This window comes from Hyperolius riggenbachi, chromosome 10, assembly GCF_040937935.1.
Source record: "Hyperolius riggenbachi isolate aHypRig1 chromosome 10, aHypRig1.pri, whole genome shotgun sequence".
Classification (NCBI taxonomy): Eukaryota; Metazoa; Chordata; class Amphibia; order Anura; family Hyperoliidae; genus Hyperolius; species Hyperolius riggenbachi.
The window spans coordinates 291,969,650-291,994,490 of NC_090655.1; the positions used below are offsets into that span (position 1 = coordinate 291,969,650).

Genomic DNA, 24,841 nt, shown 5'->3' on the forward strand with positions numbered 1-24,841 from the left:
TACGCCCAAAACATTTCCTACACTCAGAACATGAATAGGGCTTCGCACTAGTGTGAGATCTCTCATGTCTGACATGGGCTGATTTCCATGCAAAACATTTCCCACACTCAGCACATGAATAGGGCTTTTCACCAGTGTGAGATCTCTCATGTATGACAAGGTTTCCTTTCAATCCAAAACATTTCCCACACTCAGCACATGAATAGGGCTTCTCACCAGTGTGAGATCTCTCATGTATGACAAGGTGTGATTTACGCCCAAAACATTTCCTACACTCAGCACATGAATAGGGCTTCGCACTAGTGTGAGATCTCTCATGTCTGACATGGGCTGATTTCCATGCAAAACATTTCCCACACTCAGCACATGAATAGGGCTTCTCACCAGCGTGAGATCTCTCATGTCTGACATGGGCTGATTTCCATGCAAAACATTTCCCACACTCAGCACATGAATAGGGCTTCTCACCAGTGTGAGATCTCTCATGTATGACAATGTTTCCTTTCAATCCAAAACATTTCCCACACGTAGCACATGAATAAGGCTTCTCTCCAGTGTGAGATCTCTCATGTATGACAAGGTGTGATTTACGCCCAAAACATTTCCTACACTCAGCACATGAATAGGGCATCGCACTAGTGTGAGATCTCTCATGTCTGACAAGGTCTGATTTCTGCCCAAAACATTTCCCACACTCAGCACATGAAAAGGGCTTCTCACCAGTGTGAGATCTCTCATGTGTAAGGAGATTTGATTTCCTTCCAAAACATTTCCCACACTCAGCACATGAATAGGGCTTCTCACCAGTGTGACATCTCTCATGTCTGACAAGGTCTGTTTTCTGCCCAAAACATTTCCCACATTCAGCACATGAATAGGGCTTCTCTCCAGTGTGACATCTCTCATGTATGACAAGGTGTGATTTACGCCCAAAACATTTCCCACACTCAGCACATGAATAGGGCTTCGAACTAGTGTGAGATCTCTCATGAATGACAAGGTATGATTTTTGTACAAAACATTTCCCACATTCAGCACATGAATAGGGCTTCTCACCAGTGTGCGATCTCTCATGTATGACAAGATTTGATTTCCATACAAAACATTTCCCACACTCAGCACATGAATAGGGCTTCTCACCAGTGTGAGATCTCTCATGTCTGACAAGGTGCGATTTCCATGAAAAACGTAGCCCACACTCAGCACATGAATAGGGCTTCTCACCAGTGTGAGTTCTCTCGTGTCTGACAAGATGTGATTTCCATACAAAACATTTCCCACACTCAGCACATGAATAGGGCTTCTCACCAGTGTGCGATCTCTCATGAGTGACAAGACGTGATTTCCGTACAAAACATTTCCCACACTTGGAGCAGCAATAAGACCCTCCAGCAGGGCGAGAGCTGTGCTGGGTATGAGGCCCCTCAGGGTTAGACAGGTGAGGGGAGTCTGGGGGAATATTTGGGGTCACCAGGATATCTGCAGGAGACTCTTGTCCAGTGACATCATCATCCGTTGTACAGTCTGTGGATACAGAGAGACGAGTCTCTGAGAGGTTCCTGTTGCCGGGACTCCGTGCTGCAAATAGAGAAACATCATCACTTCCTGTTAGAGAATTCTGAGGGGAGGAGCAATTATCATTAGGGGCGGTCAGTGAGCTGCTGATAATTCCAAGTTGATGCAACGATGATGCAGATTGGAAATGGACCAGATGCAGCAGCTGCATAACTCTGCATATAATAAAACATAATTTTCACCATCTCAGAGATATTGGCATGTCACTGACCATCGCTAGCTATCAGCCTGACAGAGAATTGCAGAAGGTTGTGCTGTTTACAGACAGGCAATCACAGGACAATAACTTTGCATTGCATGCATATTCTCTGCATCCTGGAATTTGGACAATAAAATGAATTTCCTGAGAAATGTGATTATCTGCATACAATTTGCATTATATCTGCATACAAGTCAGGGTTATTTGCATGTCTTGCCCTTCCCTACAGCTAAAGCATTGGCCATACATGGAAAGCAGTAAATTGTAGAGCTTGATGAGACAATGGCAGCAATGTGTGACTCCTGTGACAACAGACCTCTATGTACTTATAGCAAGACATCTGTGTTATGTTTGTAGAGCAATGTGGTGTCACTTACACATTCTTATTACCATTGTATCCTCGTGTCACTCATATGCCCCTTGTAATGTCCCTTTATCTCTCTCTTGTCCCCAATTGTGCAAATAAAGATATTGTGACGTTACACAACACTAAATTATAGGAGCTGCGAGGTGGAGGAATTATCTATTGATATCATGGATACTTAAAACCACTACAGGTGGCCATACATCAGGCAACTCGGCGGTCGATTAACCATCCAATTAGATTATTATCGAATTGGATGAAAATCGGTGCCACCAAGTACACGCCCGACTGACAAAGTCACCAATTTCGGGACAGAAATTGGTCACATGGCTGACCGCGCATGCTGCAAGTTGTTGGACCGAAGTCTCTGTCTGTGCGTGTCTCTGTCTGTGCGTGTCTCTGTCTGCGCGTGTCTCTGTTAGAGCGTGTGCCTGAGTGTGTCAGAGCGTGTGTTAGGGCTGCACGGTTTTGCGGTTCAAAACCGAAACCGCTGCCCGGCTCAAGCACTCCGCAATACGCCGCCCATTGTTAACTGCCCCCAGCCCAGCGTCCTCACAGAAGGCCCCACCTGCATATATGTGCAATTTAGTGCTAAAGCTTGCTTTGAAAAAAAAAAATCGTAAAAAAAATCGAAATCACAATTTCTGAGTGAAAAATCGCATTTTCAATTTTTCCCTAAAATCGTGCAGCCCTACACAAAACAATGTCAGCAAGCAATCTCTCTGTCCCTCAACCAGTAGCACAGCTCTCCATACACTGACTGAAGGCACACAGCTACACAGCACTGAATAACACAGAACACTGTCAGCAAGCTATCTCTCTGTCCCTCACTCAGCAGCACAGCTCTCCCTACACTGACTCCAGGCACACAGCTACACAGCACTGAATAACACAGAACACTGTCAGCAAGCTATCTCTCTGTCCCTCAATCAGCAGCACAGCTCTCCCTACACTGACTCCAGGCACACAGCTACACAGCACTGAATAACACTGAACACTGTCAGCAAGCTATCTCTCTGTCCCTCAACCAGTAGCACAGCTCTCCATACACTGACTGAAGGCACACAGCTACACAGCACTGAATAACACAGAACACTGTCAGCAAGCTATATCTCTGTCCCTCAATCAGCAGCAGAGCTCCCCCTACACTGACCCCAGGCACACAGCTACACAGCCCTGAATAACACAGAACAATGTCAGCAAGCTATCTCTCTGTCCCTCAATCAGCAGCACAGCTCTCCCTACACTGACCCCAGGCACACAGCTACACAGCACTGAATAACACTGAACACTGTCAGCAAGCTATCTCTCTGTCCCTCAATCAGCAGCAGAGCTCCCCCTACACTGACTGACGGCACAAAGCTACACAGCACTGGATAACACAGAACACTGTCAGCAAGCTATCTCTCTGTCCCCCAATCAGCAGCACAGCTCTCCCTACACTGACTCCAGGCACACAGCTACACAGCCCTGAATAACACAGAACAATGTCGGCAAGCTATCTCTCTGTCCCTCAATCAGCAGCACAGCTCCCCCTACACTGACTCCAGGCACACAGCTACACAGCACTGAATAACACAGAACACTGTCAGCAAGCTATCTCTCTGTCCCTCAATCAGCAGCACAGCTCCCCCTACACTGACTCCAGGCACACAGCTACACAGCCCTGAATAACACAGAACAATGTCGGCAAGCTATCTCTCTGTCACTCAATCAGCAGCACAGATTCTCTACACCGATTCTAGCCCTACAGTAAAATGGCTGCCAGGAATATTTCCTTTATGGAGGTGTGGCCCGTAGGGAAGAAATGCCTGTCACACCTGACTTGAAGGTGAACTTTCAAAACTAGGGATTAGCAAACATGGTAATGTTATTTTAAAGGACAACTGTAATGAGAGTGATATGGAGGCTGCCATATTTATTTCCTATTAAACAATACTAGTTGCCAGGCAGCCTTGCTGATCTATTTGGCTGCAGTAGTGACTGAATCACACCAGAAACAAGTATGCAGCTAATCTTGTCAGATCTGACAATAATGTCAAAAACACATGATCTGCGGCATGCTTGTTCAGGGGCTATGGCTGTAAGTATTAGAGGCAGAGGATTAGCAGGATAGCCAGGCAACTGGGATTGCTTCAAAGGAAATCAATATGGCAACCCCCATATCCCTCTTGTTACAGTTGTCATTTAAGCCATACCAGTTGCATGGCTGTCATGCTGTTCCTCTGTATCTAATACTTTAGCCATAGCCCCTGAACAAGCATGCAGCAGATCAGATGTTACTATTGTCAGATCTGACAAGATTAGCTGTATGCTTGTTTCTGGAGTCATGCAGGCACTACTGCAGCCAAATAGATCAGCAGGGCTGCCAAGTAATTGGTATTGTTCAAAATGAAATCTATATGGCAGCCTCCATATTCTGCTCCCTACAGTTGTCCTTTAAGTAACCCCATCAGAACAGGTACACTTCGAGACCCGACTGCTCCCAGGAAACATCACACAAAGGGATCTCTATAAATGTAAATCACCAGCAGGTGTCCAGCAGTGTGGATGTTTCCTGTCCCCGGAAAAGGTCTCTCTATTTGTGCTTCTGTCCTGGAGAGCCTGGCTGGTAAGGGCATGGTGGCACAGGGACTAGGCTGTGTGGGTCCTGTAGTATTCCCTGGCTGGGTAAGGGCATGGTGGCACAGGGACTAGGCTGTGTGGGTCCCGTAGTATTCCCTGGCTGGTAAGGGCATGGTGGCACAGGGACTAGGCTGTGTGGGTCTCGTAGTATTCCCTGGCTGGTAAGGGCATGGTGGCACAGGGACTATGCTGTGTGGGTCCCGTAGTATTCCCTGACTGGTAAGGGCATGGTGGCACAGGGACCAGGCTGTGTGGGTCTCGTAGTATCCCCTGGCTGGTAAGGGCATGGTGGCACAGGGACCAGGCTGTGTGGGTCTCGTAGTATTCCCTGGCTGGTAAGGGCATGGTGGCACAGGGACCAGGCTGTGTGGGTCTCGTAATATTCCCTGGCTGGTAAGGGCATGGTGGCACAGGGACCAGGCTGTGTGGGTCTCGTAGTATCCCCTGGCTGGTAAGGGCATGGTGGCACAGGGACTAGGCTGTGTGGGTCCCGTAGTATTCCCTGGCTGGTAAGGGCATGGTGGCACAGGGACTATGCTGTGTGGGTCTCGTAATATTCCCTGGCTGGTAAGGGCATGGTGGCGCAGGGACCAGGCTGTGTGGGTCCTGTAGTATTCCCTGGCTGGTAAGGGCATGGTGGCACAGGGACCAGGCTGTGTGGGTCTCGTAGTATCCCCTGGCTGGTAAGGGCATGGTGGCACAGGGACTAGGCTGTGTGGGTCCCGTAGTATTCCCTGGCTGGTAAGGGCATGGTGGCACAAGGACTATGCTGTGAGGGTCTCGTAATATTCCCTGGCTGGTAAGGGCATGGTGGCGCAGGGACCAGGCTGTGTGGGTCCTGTAGTATTCCCTGGCTGGTAAGGGCATGGTGGCACAGGGACTAGGCTATGTGGGTCTCGTAGTATTCGCTGGCTGGTAAGGGCATGGTGGCACAGGGACCAGGCTGTGCAGGTCTCGTAGTATTCCCTGGCTGGTAAGGGCATGGTGGCACAGGGACAAGGCTGTGTGGGTCTCGTAATATTCCCTGGCTGGTAAGGGCATGGTGGCACAGGGACTAGGCTGTGTGGGTCTCGTAGTATTCCCTGGCTGGTAAGGGCATGGTGGCACAGGGACTATGCTGTGTGGGTCCCGTAGTATTCCCTGACTGGTAAGGGCATGGTGGCACAGGAACCAGGCTGTGTGGGTCTCGTAGTATTCCCTGGCTGGTAAGGGCATGGTGGCACAGGGACCAGGCTGTGTGGGTCCCGTAGTATTCCCTGGCTGGTAAGGGCATGGTGGCACAGGGACTATGCTGTGTGGGTCTCGTAGTATTCCCTGGCTGGTAAGGGCATGGCGGCACAGGGACCAGGCTGTGTGGGTCTCGTAGTATTCCCTGGCTGGTAAGGGCATGGTGGCACAGGGACCAGGCTGTGTGGGTCCCGTAGTATTCCCTGGCTGGTAAGGGCATGGTGGCACAGGGACTGGGCTGTGTGGGTATCGTAGTATTCCCTGGCTGGTAAGGGCATGGTGGCACAGGGACTAGGCTGTGCGGGTCCCGTAGTATTCCCTGGCTGGTAAGGGCATGGTGGCACAGGGACTAGGCTGTGTGGGTCCTGTAGTATTCCCTGGCTGGTAAGGGCATGGTGGCACAGGGACCAGGCTGTGTGGGTCTCGTAGTATACCTGGCTGGTAAGGGCATGGCGGCACAGGGACCAGGCTGTGTGGGTCCCGTAGTATTCCCTGGCTGGTAAGGGCATGGCGGCACAGGGACCAGGCTGTGTGGGTCTCGTAATATTCCCTGGCTGGTAAGAGCATGGTGGCACAGGGACTAGGCTGTGTGGGTCTCGTAGTATTCCCTGGCTGGTAAGGGCATGGTGGCACAGGGACTAGGCTGTGTGGGTCCCGTAGTATTCCCTTGCTGGTAAGGGCATGGTGGCACAGGGACCAGGCTGTGTGGGTCTCGTAGTATTCCCTGGCTGGGTAAGGGCATGGCGGCACAGGGACCAGGCTGTGTGGGTCCCGTAGTATCCCCTGGCTGGTAAGGGCATGGTGGCACAGGGACCAGGCTGTGTGGGTCTCGTAATATTCCCTGGCTGGTAAGGGCATGGTGGCACAGGGACCAGGCTGTGTGGGTCTCATAGTATTCCCTGGCTGGTAAGGGCATGGTGGCACAGGGACCAGGCTGTGTGGGTCTCGTAGTATTCCCTGGCTGGTAAGGGCATGGTGGCACAGGGACCAGGCTGTGTGGGTCCTGTAGTATTCCCTGGCTGGTAAGGGCATGGTGGCACAGGGACCAGGCTGTGTGGGTCTCGTAGTATTCCCTGGCTGGTAAGGGCATGGTGGCACAGGGACCAGGCTGTGTGGGTCCTGTAGTATTCCCTGGCTGGTAAGGGCATGGTGGCATAGGGACTAGGCTGTGTGGGTCCTGTAGTATTCCCTGGCTGGTAAGGGCATGGTGGCACAGGGACTATGCTGTGTGGGTCCCGTAATATTCCCTGGCTGGTAAGGGCATGGTGGCACAGGGACCAGGCTGTGTGGGTCCCGTAGTATTCCCTGGCTGGAAAGGGCATGGTGGCACAGGGACTGGGCTGTGTGGGTCTCGTAGTATTCCCTGGCTGGTAAGGGCATGGTGGCACAGGGACCAGGCTGTGTGGGTCTCATAGTATTCCCTGGCTGCTAAGGGCATGGTGGCACAGGGATCAGGCTGTGTGGGTCCCGTAGTATTCCCTGGCTGGTAAGGACATGGTGGCACAGGGACCAGGCTGTGTGGGTCTCGTAGTATCCCTGGCTGGTAAGGGCATGGTGGCACAGGGACCAGGCTGTGTGGGTCTCGTAGTATTCCCTGGCTGGTAAGGGCATGGTGGCACAGGGACCAGGCTGTGTGGGGCCTGTAGTATTCCCTGGCTGGAAAGGGCATGGTGGCACAGGGACCAGGCTGTGTGGGTCTCGTAGTATCCCTGGCTGGTAAGGGCATGGTGGCACAGGGACCAGGCTGTGCAGGTCTCGTAGTATTCCCTGGCTAGTAAGGGCATGGTGGCACAGGGACCAGGCTGTGTGGGGCCTGTAGTATTCCCTGGCTGGAAAGGGCATGGTGGCACAGGGACCAGGCTGTGTGGGTCTCGTAGTATCCCTGGCTGGTAAGGGCATGGTGGCACAGGGACCAGGCTGTGTGGGTCTCGTAGTATTCCCTGGCTGGTAAGGGCATGGTGGCACAGGGACTAGGCTGTGTGGGTCCCGTAGTATTCCCTGGCTGGTAAGGGCATGGTGCACAGGGACCAGGCTGTGTGGGTCCCGTAGTATTCCCTGGCTGGGTAAGGGCATGGTGGCACAGGGACTAGGCTGTGTGGGTCTCGTAATATTCCCTGGCTGGTAAGGGCATGGTGGCACAGGGACCAGGATGTGTGGGTCCCGTAGTATTCCCTGGCTGGTAAGGGCATGGTGGCACAGGGACTATGCTGTGTGGGTCTCGTAATATTCCCTGGCTGGTAAGGGCATGGTGGCACAGGGACCAGGCTGTGTGGGTCTCGTAGTATTCCCTGGCTGGTAAGGGCATGGTGGCACAGGGACTAGGCTGTGTGGGTCACGTAGTATTCCCTGGCTGGTAAGGGCATGGTGGCACAGGGACTAGGCTGTGTGGGTCACGTAGTATTCCCTGGCTGGTAAGGGCATGGCGGCACAGGGACTAGGCTGTGTGGGTCTCGTAGTATTCCCTGGCTGGTAAGGGCATTGGCGGCACAGGGACCAGGCTGTGTGGGTCTCGTAGTATTCCCTGGCTAGTAAGGGCATGGTGGCACAGGGACCAGGCTGTGTGGGGCCTGTAGTATCCCCTGGCTGGTAAGGGCATGGTGGCACAGGGACCAGGCTGTGTGGGTCTCGTAGTATTCCCTGGCTGGTAAGGGCATGGTGGCACAGGGACTAGGCTGTGTGGGTCTCGTAGTATTCCCTGGCTGGTAAGGGCATGGTGGCACAGGGACTAGGCTGTGTGGGTCTCGTAGTATTCCCTGGCTGGTAAGGGCATGGTGGCACAGGGACCAGGCAGTGTGGCTCCCGTAGTATTCCCTGGCTGGTAAGGGTATGGTGGCACAGGGACTAGGCTGTGTGGGTCCCGTAGTATTCCCTGGCTGGTAAGGGCATGGTGGCACAGGGACTAGGCTGTGTGGGTCTCGTAATATTCCCTGGCTGGTAAGGGCATGGTGGCACAGGGACTAGGCTGTGTGGGTCCCGTAGTATTCCCTGGCTGGTAAGGGCATGGTGGCACAGGGACTAGGCTGTGTGGGTCTCGTAATATTCCCTGGCTGGTAAGGGCATGGTGGCACAGGGACTAGGCTGTGTGGGTCCCGTAGTATCCCCTGGCTGGTAAGGGCATGGTGGCACAGGGACTAGGCTGAGTGGGTCTCGTAGTATTCCCTGGCTGGTAAGGGCATGGTGGCACAGGGACCAGGCTGTGTGGGTCTCGTAGTATTCCCTGGCTGGGTAAGGGCATGGAGGCACAGGGACCAGGCTGTGTGGGTCTCATAGTATTCCCTGGCTGGTAAGGGCATGGTGGCACAGGGACTAGGCTATGTGGGTCCTGTAGTATTCCCTGGCTGGTAAGGGCATGGTGGCACAGGGACCAGGCTGTGTGGGTCTCGTAGTATTCCCTGGCTGGTAAGGGCATGGTGGCACAGGGACTAGGCTGTGTGGGTCCCGTAGTATTCCCTGGCTGGTAAGGGCATGGTGGCACAGGGACTAGGCTGTGTGGGTCTCGTAGTATTCCCTGGCTGGTAAGGGCATGGTGGCACAGGGACCAGGCTGTGTGGGTCTTGTAGTATTCCCTGGCTGGTAAGGGCATGGTGGCACAGGGACCAGGCTGTGTGGGTCTCGTAGTATTCCCTGGCTGGTAAGGGCATGGTGGCACAGGGACCAGGCTGTGTGGGTCCCGTAGTATTCCCTGGCTGGTAAGGGTATGGTGGCACAGGGACGATGCTGTGTGGGTCTCGTAATATTCCCTGGCTGGTAAGGGCATGGTGGCACAGGGACTAGGCTGTGTGGGTCCTGTAGTATTCCCTGGCTGGTAAGGGCATGATGGCACAGGGACTAGGCTGTGTGGGTCCCGTAGTATTCCCTGGCTGGTAAGGGCATGGTGGCACAGGGACCAGGCTGTGTGGGTCCCGTAGTATTCCCTGGCTGGTAAGGGCATGGTGGCACAGGGACCAGGCTGTGTGGGTCCTGTAGTATTCACTGGCTGGTAAGGGCATGGTGGCACAGGGACCAGGCTGTGCAGGTCTCGTAGTATTCCCTGGCTGGGTAAGGGCATGGTGGCACAGGGACCAGGCTGTGTGGGTCTCATAGTATTCCCTGGCTGGTAAGGGCATGGTGGCACAGGGACTAGGCTGTGTGGGTCTCGTAGTATTCCCTGGCTGGTAAGGGCATGGTGGCACAGGGACCAGGCTGTGTGGGTCTCGTAGTATTCCCTGGCTGGGTAAGGGCATGGTGGCACAGGGACCAGGCTGTGTGGGTCCCGTAGTATTCCCTGGCTGGTAAGAGCATGGTGGCACAGGGACCAGGCTGTGTGGGTCTCGTAGTATACCTGGCTGGTAAGGGCATGGTGGCACAGGGACCAGGCTGTGTGGGTCTCGTAGTATTCCCTGGCTGGTAAGGGCATGGCGGCACAGGGATCAGGCTGTGTGGGTCCCGTAGTATTCCCTGGCTGGTAAGAGCATGGTGGCACAGGGACCAGGCTGTGTGGGTCTCGTAGTATTCCCTGGCTGGTAGGGACATGGTGGCACAGGGACCAGGCTGTGTGGGTCCTGTAGTATTCCCTGGTTGGTAAGGGCATGGTGGTACAGGGACCAGGCTGTGTGGGTCTCGTAGTATTCCCTGGCTAGTAAGGGCATGGTGGCACAGGGACCAGGCTGTGTGGGTCCCGTAGTATTCCCTGGCTGGTAAGGGCATGGTGGCACAGGGACCAGGCTGTGTGGGTCTCGTAGTATTCCCTGGCTGGTAGGGACATGGTGGCACAGGGACCAGGCTGTGTGGGTCCCGTAGTATTCCCTGGCTGGTAAGGGCATGGTGGCACAGGGACCAGGCTGTGTGGGTCTCGTAGTATTCCCTGGCTGGTAAGGGCATGGTGGCACAGGGACCAGGCTGTGTGGGTCTCGTAGTATTCCCTGGCTGGTAAGGGCATGGTGGCACAGGAACCAGGCTGTGTGGGTCTCGTAGTATTCCCTGGGTGGTAAGGGCATGGTGGCACAGGGACCAGGCTGTGTGGGTCTCGTAGTATTCCCTGGCTAGTAAGGGCATGGTGGCACAGATACCAGGCTGTGTGGGTCTCATAGTATTCCCTGGCTGGTAAGGGCATGGTGGACAGGGACCAGGCTGTGTGGGTCCCGTAGTATTCCCTGGCTGGTAAGGGCATGGTGGCACAGGGACCAGGCTGTGTGGGTCTCGTAGTATTCCCTGGGTGGTAAGGGCATGGTGGCACAGGGACCAGGCTGTGTGGGTCTCGTATTATTCCCTGGCTGGTAAGGGCATGGTGGCAGAGGGACCAGGCTGTGTGGGTCTCGTAGTATTCCCTGGCTGGTAAGGGCATGGTGGCGCAGGGACTAGGCTGTGTGGGTCCCGTAGTATCCCCTGGCTGGTAAGGGCATGGTGGCACAGGGACTAGGCTGTGTGGGTCTCGTAGTACTCCCTGGCTGGTAAGGGCATGGTGGCACAGGGACCAGGCTGTGTGCGTCCCGTAGTATACCTGGCTGGTAAGGGCATGGTGGCACAGGGACCAGGCTGTGTGGGTCCTGTAGTATTCCCTGGCTGGTAAGGGCATGGTGGCACAGGGACTAGGCTGTGTGGGTCCCGTAGTATTCCCTGGCTGGTAAGGGCATGGTGGCACAGGGATTAGGCTGTGTGAGTCCCGTAGTATTCCCTGGCTGGTAAGGGCATGGTGGCACAGGGACCAGGCTGTGTGGGTCTCGTAGTATTCCCTGGCTGGTAAGGGCATGGTGGCACAGGGACTAGGCTGTGTGGGTCCTGTAGTATTCACTGGCTGGTAAGGGCATGGTGGCACAGGGACCAGGCTGTGCAGGTCTCGTAGTATTCCCTGGCTGGGTAAGGGCATGGTGGCACAGGGACCAGGCTGTGTGGGTCTCATAGTATTCCCTGGCTGGTAAGGGCATGGTGGCACAGGGACCAGGCTGTGTGGGTCCTGTAGTATTCCCTGGCTGGTAAGGGCATGGTGGCACAGGGACTAAGCTGTGTGGGTCTCGTAGTATTCCCTGGCTGGTAAGGGCATGGTGGCACAGGGACCAGGCTGTGTGGGTCCCGTAGTATTCCCTGGCTGGTAAGGGCATGGTGGCAGAGGGACTAGGCTGTGTGGGTCCCGTATTATTCCCTGGCTGGTAAGGGCATGGAGGCACAGGGACCAGGCTGTGTGGGTCTCGTAGTATTCCCTGGCTGGTAAGGGCATGGTGGCACAGGGACCAGGCTGTGTGGGTCTCGTAGTATTCCCTGGGTGGTAAGGGCATGGTGGCAGAGGGACTAGGCTGTGTGGCTCCCGTAGTATCCCCTGGCTGGTAAGGGCATGGTGGCACAGGGACCAGGCTGTGTGGGTCTCGTAGTATTCCCTGGCTGTTAAGGGCATGGTGGCACAGGGACTAGGCTGTGTGGGTCTCGTAGTATCCCCTGGCTGGTAAGGGCATGGTGGCACAAGGACCATGCTGTGTGTGTCCCGTAGTATTCCCTGGCTGGTAAGGGCATGGTGGCACAGGGACCAGGCTGTGTGGGTCTCGTAGTATTCCCTGGCTGGTAAGGGCATGGTGGCACAGGGACCAGGCTGTGTGTGTCCCGTAGTATTCCCTGGCTGGTAAGGGCATGGTGGCACAGAGACCAGGCTGTGTGGGTCTCGTAGTATTCCCTGGCTGGTAAGGGCATGGTGGCACAGGGACCAGGCTGTGTGGGTCCCGTAGTATCCCCTGGCTGTTAAGGGCATGGTGGCACAGGGACTAGGCTGTGTGGGTCCCGTAGTATCCCCTGGCTGGTAAGGGCATGGTGGCACAGGGATCAGGCTGTGTGGGTCTCGTAGTATTCCCTGGCTGGTAAGGGCATGGTGGCACAGGGACTAGGCTGTGTGGGTCCTGTAGTATTCCCTGGCTGGTAAGGGCATGGTGGCACAGGGACCAGGCTGTGTGGGTCTCGTAGTATTCCCTGGCTGGTAAGGGCATGGTGGCACAGGGACCAGGCTGTGTGTGTCCCGTAGTATTCCCTGGCTGGTAAGGGCATAGTGGCACAGGGACCAGGCTGTGTGGGTCCCGTAGTATTCCCTGGCTGGTAAGAGCATGGTGGCACAGGGACCAGGCTGTGTGGGTCCCGTAGTATTCCCTGGCTGGTAAGGGCATGGTGGCACAGGGACTAGGCTGTGTGGGTCCCGTAGTATTCCCTGGCTGGTAAGGGCATGGTGGCACAGGGACCAGGCTGTGTGGGTCTCGTAGTATACCTGGCTGGTAAGGGCATGGCGGCACAGGGATCAGGCTGTGTGGGTCCCGTAGTATTCCCTGGCTGGTAAGGGCATGGCGGCACAGGGATCAGGCTGTGTGGGTCCCGTAATATTCCCTGGCTGGTAAGGGCATGGTGGCACAGGGACCAGGCTGTGTGGGTCTTGTAGTATTCCCTGGCAGGTAAGGGCATGGTGGCACAGGGACTAGGCTGTGTGGGTCCCGTAGTATTCCCTGGCTGGTAAGGGCATGGTGGCACAGGGACCAGGCTGTGTGGGTCTTGTAGTATCCCCTGGCTGGTAAGAGCATGGTGGCACAGGGACGAGGCTGTGTGGGTCTCGTAGTATACCTGGCTGGTAAGGGCATGGCGGCACAGGGACCAGGCTGTGTGGGTCCTGTAGTATTCCCTGGCTGGTAAGGGCATGGTGGCACAGGGACCAGGCTGTGTGGGTCCCGTAGTATTCCCTGGCTGGTAAGGGCATGGTGGCACAGGGACCAGGCTGTGTGGGTCTTGTAGTATCCCCTGGCTGGTAAGAGCATGGTGGCACAGGGACCATGCTGTGTGTGTCCCGTAGTATACCTGGCTGGTAAGGGCATGGTGGCACAGGGACCAGGCTGTGTGGGTCTCGTAGTATTCCCTGGCTGGTAAGGGCATGGTGGCACAGGGACCAGGCTGTGTGTGTCCCGTAGTATTCCCTGGCTGGTAAGGGCATGGTGGCACAGAGACCAGGCTGTGTGGGTCTCGTAGTATTCCCTGGCTGGTAAGGGCATGGTGGCACAGGGACCAGGCTGTGTGGGTCCCGTAGTATCCCCTGGCTGGTAAGGGCATGGTGGCACAGGGACTAGGCTGTGTGGGTCCCGTAGTATCCCCTGGCTGGTAAGGGCATGGTGGCACAGGGATCAGGCTGTGTGGGTCTCGTAGTATTCCCTGGCTGGTAAGGGCATGGTGGCACAGGGACTAGGCTGTGTGGGTCCTGTAGTATTCCCTGGCTGGTAAGGGCATGGTGGCACAGGGACCAGGCTGTGTGGGTCTCGTAGTATTCCCTGGCTGGTAAGGGCATGGTGGCACAGGGACCAGGCTGTGTGTGTCCCGTAGTATTCCCTGGCTGGTAAGGGCATGGTGGCACAGGGACAAGGCTGTGTGGGTCCCGTAGTATTCCCTGGCTGGTAAGAGCATGGTGGCACAGGGACCAGGCTGTGTGGGTCCCGTAGTATTCCCTGGCTGGTAAGGGCATGGTGGCACAGGGACTACGCTGTGTGGGTCCCGTAGTATTCCCTGGCTGGTAAGGGCATGGCGGCACAGGGACCAGGCTGTGTGGGTCCTGTAGTATTCCCTGGCTGGTAAGGGCATGGTGGCACAGGGACCAGGCTGTGTGGGTCTCGTAGTATTCCCTGGCTGGTAAGGGCATGGTGGCACAGGGACTAGGCTGTGTGGGTCCCGTAGTATTCCCTGGCTGGTAAGAGCATGGTGGCACAGGGACCAGGCTGTGTGGGTCCCGTAGTATTCCCTGGCTGGTAAGGGCATGGCGGCACAGGGATCAGGCTGTGTGGGTCCCGTAGTATTCCCTGGCTGGTAAGGGCATGGCGGCACAGGGACCAGGCTGTGTGGGTCCCGTAATATTCCCTGGCTGGTAAGGGCATGGTGGCACAGGGACCAGGCTGTGTGGGTCTTGTAGTATTCCCTGGCAGGTAAGGGCATGGTGGCACAGGGACTAGGCTGTGTGGGTCCCGTAGTATTCCCTGGCTGGTAAGAGCATGGTGGCACAGGGACCAGGCTGTGTGGGTCCCGTAGTATTCCCTGGCTGGTAAGGGCATGGCGGCACAGGGATCAGGCTGTGTGGGTCCCGTAGTATTCCCTGGCTGGTAAGGGCATGGCGGCACAGGGATCAGGCTGTGTGGGTCCCGTAATATTCCCTGGCTGGTAAGGGCATGGTGGCACAGGGACCAGGCTGTGTGGGTCTTGTAGTATTCCCTGGCAGGTAAGGGCATGGTGGCACAGGGACTAGGCTGTGTGGGTCCCGTAGTATTCCCTGGCTGGTAAGGGCATGGTGGCACAGGGACCAGGCTGTGTGGGTCTTGTAGTATCCCCTGGCTGGTAAGAGCATGGTGGCACAGGGACCAGGCTGTGTGGGTCTCGTAGTATACCTGGCTGGTAAGGGCATGGCGGCACAGGGACCAGGCTGTGTGGGTCCTGTAGTATTCCCTGGCTGGTAAGGGCATGGTGGCACAGGGACCAGGCTGTGTGGGTCCCGTAGTATTCCCTGGCTGGTAAGGGCATGGTGGCACAGGGACCAGGCTGTGTGGGTCTTGTAGTATCCCCTGGCTGGTAAGAGCATGGTGGCACAGGGACCAGGCTGTGTGGGTCTCGTAGTATACCTGGCTGGTAAGGGCATGGCGGCACAGGGACCAGGCTGTGTGGGTCCTGTAGTATTCCCTGGTTGGTAAGGGCATGGTGGTACAGGGACCAGGCTGTGTGGGTCTCGTAGTATTCCCTGGCTAGTAAGGGCATGGTGGCACAGGGACCAGGCTGTGTGGGTCACGTAGTATTCCCTGGCTGGTAAGGGCATGGTGGCACAGGGACCAGGCTGTGTGGGTCTCGTAGTATTCCCTGGGTGGTAAGGGCATGGTGGCACAGGGACCAGGCTGTGTGGGTCTCGTAGTATTCCCTGGCTGGTAAGGGCATGGTGGCACAGGGACGAGGCTGTGTGGGTCTCGTAGTATTCCCTGGCTGGTAAGGGCATGGTGGCAGAGGGACCAGGCTGTGTGGGTCTCGTAGTATTCCCTGGCTGGTAAGGGCATGGTGGCACAGGGACCAGGCTGTGTGGGTCTCGTAGTATTCCCTGGCTGGTAAGGGCATGGTGGCACAGGGACCAGGCTGTGTGGGTCTCGTAGTATTCCCTGGGTGGTAAGGGCATGGTGGCACAGGGACCAGGCTGTGTGGGTCTCGTAGTATTCCCTGGCTGGTAAGGGCATGGTGGCACAGGGACGAGGCTGTGTGGGTCTCGTAGTATTCCCTGGCTGGTAAGGGCATGGTGGCAGAGGGACCAGGCTGTGTGGGTCTCGTAGTATTCCCTGGCTGGTAAGGGCATGGTGGCACAGGGACCAGGCTGTGTGGGTCTCGTAGTATTCCCTGGCTGGTAAGGGCATGGTGGCACAGGGACCAGGCTGTGTGGGTCCCGTAGTATTCCCTGGCTGGTAAGGGCATGGTGACACAGGGACCAGGCTGTGTGGGTCCTGTAGTATTCCCTGGCTGGTAAGGGCATGGTGGCACAGGGACTAGGCTGTGTGGGTCTCGTAGTATCCCCTGGCTGGTAAGGGCATGGTGGCACAGGGATTAGGCTGTGTGGGTCCCGTAGTATTCCCTGGCTGGTAAGGGCATGGTGGCACAGGGACTAGGCTGTGTGGGTCCCGTAGTATTCCCTGGCTGGTAAGGGCATGATGGCACAGGGACTAGGCTGTGTGGGTCCCATAGTATTCCCTGGCAGGTAAGGGCATGGTGGCACAGGGACCAGGCTGTGTGGGTCTCGTAGTATTCCCTGGCTGGGTTAGGGCATGGTGGCAGAGGGACTAGGCTGTGTGGGTCCCGTAGTATTCCCTGGCTGGTAAGGGCATGGTGGCACAGGGACTAGGCTGTGTGGGTCCCGTAGTATTCCCTGGCTGGTAAGGGCATGGTGGCACAGGGACCAGGCTGTGTGGGTCTCGTAGTATTCCCTGGCTGGTAAGGGCATGGTGGCACAGGGACCAGGCTGTGTGGGTCTCGTAGTATTCCCTGGCTGGTAAGGGCATGGTGGCACAGGGACCAGGCTGGGCGGGTCCTGTAGTATTCCCTGGCTGGTAAGGGCATGGTGGCACAGGGACCAGGCAGTGTGGGTCCTGTAGTATTCCCTGGCTGGTAAGGGCATGATGGCACAGGGACCAGGCTGTGTGGGTCTTGTAGTATTCCCTGGCTGGTAAGGGCATGGTGGCACAGGGACTAGGCTGTGTGGGTCTTGTAGTATTCCCTGGCTGGGTAAGGGCATGGTGGCACAGGGACCAGGCTGTATGGGTCTGGTAGTATTCCCTGGCTGGTAAGGGCATGGTGGCAGAGGGACTATGCTGTGTGGGTCTCGTAGTATTCCCTGGCTGGTAAGGGCATGGTGGCACAGGGACCAGGCTGTGTGGGTCTCGTAGTATTCCCTGGCTGGTAAGGGCATGGTGGCACAGGGACTAGGCTGTGTGGGTCTCGTAGTATTCCCTGGCTGGTAAGGGCATGGTGGCACAGGGACTAGGCTGTGTGGGTCTGGTAGTATTCCCTGGCTGGTAAGGGCATGGTGGCACAGGGACTAGGCTGTGTGGGTCCCGTAGTATCCCCTGGCTGGTAAGGGCATGGTGGCACAGGGACCAGGCTGTGTGGGTCTCGTAGTATTCCCTGGCTGGTAAGGGCATGGTGGCACAGGGACCAGGCTGTGTGGGTCTCGTAGTATTCCCTGGCTGGTAAGGGCATGGTGGCACAGTGACCAGGCTGTGTGGGTCACGTAGTATTCCCTGGCTGGTAAGGGCATGGTGGCACAGGGACCAGGCTGTGTGGGTCTCGTAGTATTCCTGGCTGGTAAGGGCATGGTGGCACAGGGACCAGGCTGTGTGGGTCTCGTAGTATTCCCTGGCTGGTAAGGGCATGGTGGCACAGTGACCAGGCTGTGTGGGTCACGTAGTATTCCCTGGCTGGTAAGGGCATGGTGGCACAGGGACCAGGCTGTGTGGGTCTCGTAGTATTCCTGGCTGGTAAGGGCATGGTGGCACAGGGACCAGGCTGTGTGGGTCTCGTAGTATTCCCTGGCTGGTAAGGGCATGGTGGCACAGTGACCAGGCTGTGTGGGTCCCGTAGTATTCCCTGGCTGGTAAGGGCATGGTGGCACAGGGACCAGGCTGTGTGGGTCCCGTAGTATTCCCTGGCTGGTAAGGGCATGGTGGCACAGGGACCAGGCTGTGTGGGTCCCGTAGTATTCCTGGCTGGTAAGGGCATGGTGGCACAGGGACCAGGCTGTGTGGGTCCCGTAGTATTCCCTGGCTGGTAAGGGCATGGTGGCACAGGGACTAGGCTGTGTGGGTCCTGTAGTATCCCCTGGCTGGTAAGGGCATGGTGGCACAGGGACCAGGCTGTGTGGGTCTCGTAGTATCCCCTGGCTGGTAAGGGCATGGTGGCACAGGGACTAGGCTGTGTGGGTCCCGTAGTATTCCCTGGCTGGTAAGGGCATGGTGGCACAGGGACCAGGCCGTGTGGGTCTCGTAGTATTCCCTGGCTGGTAAGGGCATGGTGGCGCAGGGACTGGGCTGTGTGGGTCCTGTAGTATTCCCTGGCTGGTAAGGGCATGGTGGCACAGGGACTATGCTGTGTGGGTCTAGTAGTATTCCCTGGCTGGTAAGGGCATGGTGGCACAGGGACTAGGCTGTGTGGGTCTCGTAGTATTCCCTGGCTGGTAAGGGCATGGTGGCACAGGGACTAGACTGTGTGGGTCCTGTAGTATTCCCTGGCTGGTAAGTGATGGTGGCACATGGACTATGCTGTGTGGGTCTAGTAGTATTCCCTGGCTGGTAAGGGCATGGTGGCACAGGGACCAGGCTGTTTGGGTCCCGTAGTATTCCCTGGCTGGTAAGGGCATGGTGGTACAGGGACCAGGCTGTGTGGGTCTCGTAGTATTCCCTGGGTGGTAAGGGCATGGTGGCACAGGGACTAGGCTGTGCGGGTCTCGTAGTATTCCCTGGCTGGTAAGGGCATGGTGGCAGAGGGACTAGGCTGTGTGGGTCCTGTAGTATTCCCTGGCTGGTAAGTGCATGGTGGCACAGGGACCAGGCTGTGTGGGTCTCGTAGTATCCCCTGGCTGGTAAGGGCATGGTGGCACAGGGACCAGGCTGTGTGGGTCCTGTAGTATTCCCTGGCTGGTAAGGGCATGGTGGCACAGGGACTAGGCTGTGTGGGTCTCGTAGTATTCCCTGGCTGGTAAGGGCATGGTGGCACAGGGACTAGGCTGTGTGGGTCCCGTAGTATTCCCTGGCTGGTAAGGGCATGGTGGCACAGGGACTAGGCTGTGTGGGTCCCGTAGTATTCCCTGGCTGGTAAGGGCATGGTGGCACAGGGACCAGGCTGTGTGGGTCTCTTAGTATTCCCTGGCTGGTAAGGGCATGGTGGCACAGGGACCAAGCTGTGTGGGTCTCTTAGTATTCCCTGGCTGGTAAGGGCATGGTGGCACAGGGACCAGGCTGTGTGGGTCTCTTAGTATTCCCTGGCTGGTAAGGGCATGGTGGAACAGGGACCAGGCTGTGTGGGTCTCGTAGTATTCCCTGGCTGGTAAGGGCATGGTGGCACAGGGGCCAAGCTGTGTGGGTCCCATAGTATTCCCTGGCTGGTAAGGGCATGGTGGCACAGGGACCAGGCTGTTTGGGTCCCGTAGTATTCCTGGCTGGTAAGGGCATGGTGGCACAGGGACCAGGCTGTGTGGGTCCCGTAGTATTCCTGGCTGGTAAGGGCATGGTGGCACAGGGACCAGGCTGTGTGGGTCTCGTAGTATTCCCTGGCTGGTAAGGGCATGGTGGCACAGGGACTAGGCTGTGTGGGTCTCATAGTATTCCCTGGCTGGTAAGGGCATGGTGGCACAGGGACTAGGCTATGTGGGTCCCGTAGTATTCCCTGGCTGGTAAGGGCATGGTGGCACAGGGACCAGGCTGTGTGGGTCCCGTAGTATTCCCTGGCTGGTAAGGGCATGGTGGCACAGGGACCAGGCTGTGTGGGTCCCGTAGTATTCCCTGGCTGGTAAGGGCATGGTGGCACAGGGACTAGGCTGTGTGGGTCTCGTAGTATTCCCTGGCTGGGTAAGGGCATGGTGGCACAGGGACCAGGCTGTGTGGGTCTCGTAGTATTCCCTGGCTGGTAAGGGCATGGTGGCACAGGGACTAGACTGTGTGGGTCTCGTAGTATTCCCTGGCTGGTAAGGGCATGGTGGCACAGGGACTATGCTGTGTGGGTCCCGTAGTATCCCCTGGCTGGTAAGGGCATGGTGGCACAGGGACTAGGCTGTGTGGGTCCCGTAGTATTCCCTGGCTGGTAAGGGCATGGTGGCACAGGGACTATGCTGTGTGGGTCTAGTAGTATTCCCTGGCTGGTAAGGGCATGGTGGCACAGGGACTAGGCTGTGCGGGTCCCGTAGTATTCCCTGGCTGGTAAGGGCATGGTGGCACAGGGACTGGGCTGTGTGGGTCCCGTAGTATCCCCTGGCAGGAAAGGGCATGGTGGCACAGTGACTAGGCTATGTGGGTCCCGTAGTATTCCCTGGCTGGTAAGGGTATGGTGGCACAGGGACCAGGCTGTGTGGGTCCCGTAGTATTCCCTGGCTGGTAAGGGCATGGTGGCACAGGGACCAGGCTGTGTGGGTCCCGTAGTATTCCCTGGCTGGTAAGGGCATGGTGGCACAGGGACCAGGCTGTGTGGGTCTCTTAGTATTCCCTGGCTGGTAAGGGCATGGTGGCACAGGGACCCGGCTGTGTGGGTCTCTTAGTATTCCCTAGATGGTAAGGGCATGGTGGCACAGGGACTATGCTGTGTGGGTTTGTGTGGGTCTCGTAGTATTCCCTGGCTGGTAAGGGCATGGTGCCACAGGGACCAGGCTGTGTGGGTCCCGTAGTATTCCCTGGCTGGTAAGGGCATGGTGGCACATGGACTAGGCTGTGTGGGTCTCGTAGTATTCCCTAGCTGGTAAGGGCATGGTGGCACAGGGACCAGGCTGTGTGGGTCTCATAGTATTCCCTGGCTGCTAAGGGCATGGTGGCACAGGGATCAGGCTGTGTGGGTCCCGTAGTATTCCCTGGCTGGTAAGGACATGGTGGCACAGGGACCAGGCTGTGTGGGTCTCGTAGTATCCCTGGCTGGTAAGGGCATGGTGGCACAGGGACCAGGCTGTGTGGGTCTCGTAGTATTCCCTGGCTGGTAAGGGCATGGTGGCACAGGGACCAGGCTGTGTGGGGCCTGTAGTATTCCCTGGCTGGAAAGGGCATGGTGGCACAGGGACCAGGCTGTGTGGGTCTCGTAGTATCCCTGGCTGGTAAGGGCATGGTGGCACAGGGACCAGGCTGTGCAGGTCTCGTAGTATTCCCTGGCTAGTAAGGGCATGGTGGCACAGGGACCAGGCTGTGTGGGGCCTGTAGTATTCCCTGGCTGGAAAGGGCATGGTGGCACAGGGACCAGGCTGTGTGGGTCTCGTAGTATCCCTGGCTGGTAAGGGCATGGTGGCACAGGGACCAGGCTGTGTGGGTCTCGTAGTATTCCCTGGCTGGTAAGGGCATGGTGGCACAGGGACTAGGCTGTGTGGGTCCCGTAGTATTCCCTGGCTGGTAAGGGCATGGTGCACAGGGACCAGGCTGTGTGGGTCCCGTAGTATTCCCTGGCTGGGTAAGGGCATGGTGGCACAGGGACTAGGCTGTGTGGGTCTCGTAATATTCCCTGGCTGGTAAGGGCATGGTGGCACAGGGACCAGGATGTGTGGGTCCCGTAGTATTCCCTGGCTGGTAAGGGCATGGTGGCACAGGGACTATGCTGTGTGGGTCTCGTAATATTCCCTGGCTGGTAAGGGCATGGTGGCACAGGGACCAGGCTGTGTGGGTCTCGTAGTATTCCCTGGCTGGTAAGGGCATGGTGGCACAGGGACTAGGCTGTGTGGGTCACGTAGTATTCCCTGGCTGGTAAGGGCATGGTGGCACAGGGACTAGGCTGTGTGGGTCACGTAGTATTCCCTGGCTGGTAAGGGCATGGCGGCACAGGGACTAGGCTGTGTGGGTCTCGTAGTATTCCCTGGCTGGTAAGGGCATTGGCGGCACAGGGACCAGGCTGTGTGGGTCTCGTAGTATTCCCTGGCTAGTAAGGGCATGGTGGCACAGGGACCAGGCTGTGTGGGGCCTGTAGTATCCCCTGGCTGGTAAGGGCATGGTGGCACAGGGACCAGGCTGTGTGGGTCTCGTAGTATTCCCTGGCTGGTAAGGGCATGGTGGCACAGGGACTAGGCTGTGTGGGTCTCGTAGTATTCCCTGGCTGGTAAGGGCATGGTGGCACAGGGACTAGGCTGTGTGGGTCTCGTAGTATTCCCTGGCTGGTAAGGGCATGGTGGCACAGGGACCAGGCAGTGTGGCTCCCGTAGTATTCCCTGGCTGGTAAGGGTATGGTGGCACAGGGACTAGGCTGTGTGGGTCCCGTAGTATTCCCTGGCTGGTAAGGGCATGGTGGCACAGGGACTAGGCTGTGTGGGTCTCGTAATATTCCCTGGCTGGTAAGGGCATGGTGGCACAGGGACTAGGCTGTGTGGGTCCTGTAGTATTCCCTGGCTGGTAAGGGCATGGTGGCACAGGGACTAGGCTGTGTGGGTCTCGTAATATTCCCTGGCTGGTAAGGGCATGGTGGCACAGGGACTAGGCTGTGTGGGTCCCGTAGTATCCCCTGGCTGGTAAGGGCATGGTGGCACAGGGACTAGGCTGTGTGGGTCTCGTAGTATTCCCTGGGTGGTAAGGGCATGGTGGCACAGGGACTAGGCTGTGTGGGTCTCGTAGTATTCCCTGGCTGGTAAGGGCATGGTGGCACAGGGACTATGCTGTGTGGGTCTCGTAATATTCCCTGGCTGGTAAGGGCATGGTGGCACAGGGACCAGGCTGTGTGGGTCTAGTAATATTCCCTGGCTGGTAAGGGCATGGTGGCACAGGGACTAGGCTGAGTGGGTCTCGTAGTATTCCCTGGCTGGTAAGGGCATGGTGGCACAGGGACCAGGCTGTGTGGGTCTCGTAGTATTCCCTGGCTGGGTAAGGGCATGGAGGCACAGGGACCAGGCTGTGTGGGTCTCATAGTATTCCCTGGCTGGTAAGGGCATGGTGGCACAGGGACTAGGCTATGTGGGTCCTGTAGTATTCCCTGGCTGGTAAGGGCATGGTGGCACAGGGACCAGGCTGTGTGGGTCTCGTAGTATTCCCTGGCTGGTAAGGGCATGGTGGCACAGGGACTAGGCTGTGTGGGTCTCGTAGTATTCCCTGGCTGGTAAGGGCATGGTGGCACAGGGACCAGGCTGTGTGGGTCTTGTAGTATTCCCTGGCTGGTAAGGGCATGGTGGCACAGGGACCAGGCTGTGTGGGTCTCGTAGTATTCCCTGGCTGGTAAGGGCATGGTGGCACAGGGACCAGGCTGTGTGGGTCCCGTAGTATTCCCTGGCTGGTAAGGGTATGGTGGCACAGGGACGATGCTGTGTGGGTCTCGTAATATTCCCTGGCTGGTAAGGGCATGGTGGCACAGGGACTAGGCTGTGTGGGTCCTGTAGTATTCCCTGGCTGGTAAGGGCATGATGGCACAGGGACTAGGCTGTGTGGGTCCCGTAGTATTCCCTGGCTGGTAAGGGCATGGTGGCACAGGGACCAGGCTGTGTGGGTCCCGTAGTATTCCCTGGCTGGTAAGGGCATGGTGGCACAGGGACCAGGCTGTGTGGGTCCTGTAGTATTCACTGGCTGGTAAGGGCATGGTGGCACAGGGACCAGGCTGTGCAGGTCTCGTAGTATTCCCTGGCTGGGTAAGGGCATGGTGGCACAGGGACCAGGCTGTGTGGGTCTCATAGTATTCCCTGGCTGGTAAGGGCATGGTGGCACAGGGACTAGGCTGTGTGGGTCTCGTAGTATTCCCTGGCTGGTAAGGGCATGGTGGCACAGGGACCAGGCTGTGTGGGTCTCGTAGTATTCCCTGGCTGGGTAAGGGCATGGTGGCACAGGGACCAGGCTGTGTGGGTCCCGTAGTATTCCCTGGCTGGTAAGAGCATGGTGGCACAGGGACCAGGCTGTGTGGGTCTCGTAGTATACCTGGCTGGTAAGGGCATGGTGGCACAGGGACCAGGCTGTGTGGGTCTCGTAGTATTCCCTGGCTGGTAAGGGCATGGCGGCACAGGGATCAGGCTGTGTGGGTCCCGTAGTATTCCCTGGCTGGTAAGAGCATGGTGGCACAGGGACCAGGCTGTGTGGGTCTCGTAGTATTCCCTGGCTGGTAGGGACATGGTGGCACAGGGACCAGGCTGTGTGGGTCCTGTAGTATTCCCTGGTTGGTAAGGGCATGGTGGTACAGGGACCAGGCTGTGTGGGTCTCGTAGTATTCCCTGGCTAGTAAGGGCATGGTGGCACAGGGACCAGGCTGTGTGGGTCCCGTAGTATTCCCTGGCTGGTAAGGGCATGGTGGCACAGGGACCAGGCTGTGTGGGTCTCGTAGTATTCCCTGGCTGGTAGGGACATGGTGGCACAGGGACCAGGCTGTGTGGGTCCCGTAGTATTCCCTGGCTGGTAAGGGCATGGTGGCACAGGGACCAGGCTGTGTGGGTCTCGTAGTATTCCCTGGCTGGTAAGGGCATGGTGGCACAGGGACCAGGCTGTGTGGGTCTCGTAGTATTCCCTGGCTGGTAAGGGCATGGTGGCACAGGAACCAGGCTGTGTGGGTCTCGTAGTATTCCCTGGGTGGTAAGGGCATGGTGGCACAGGGACCAGGCTGTGTGGGTCTCGTAGTATTCCCTGGCTAGTAAGGGCATGGTGGCACAGATACCAGGCTGTGTGGGTCTCATAGTATTCCCTGGCTGGTAAGGGCATGGTGGACAGGGA

General features: G+C 57.1%; 1 protein-coding gene across 1 annotated transcript in view; it reads right to left on the reverse strand.

The window, feature by feature from the left end:
- Positions 1-24,841, reverse strand: part of LOC137537301 (zinc finger protein 585A-like) — a 116,890-nt gene that overhangs the window by 67,023 nt on the left and 25,026 nt on the right. The window contains exons 7-8 of the mRNA XM_068259377.1: positions 1,522-1,578; positions 236-1,449 (exon numbers count right to left, since the gene is read on the reverse strand). Coding sequence (XP_068115478.1) covers positions 236-1,449; positions 1,522-1,578 — 1,271 coding nt within the window. The remainder of the gene's footprint in view (positions 1-235; positions 1,450-1,521; positions 1,579-24,841) is intronic.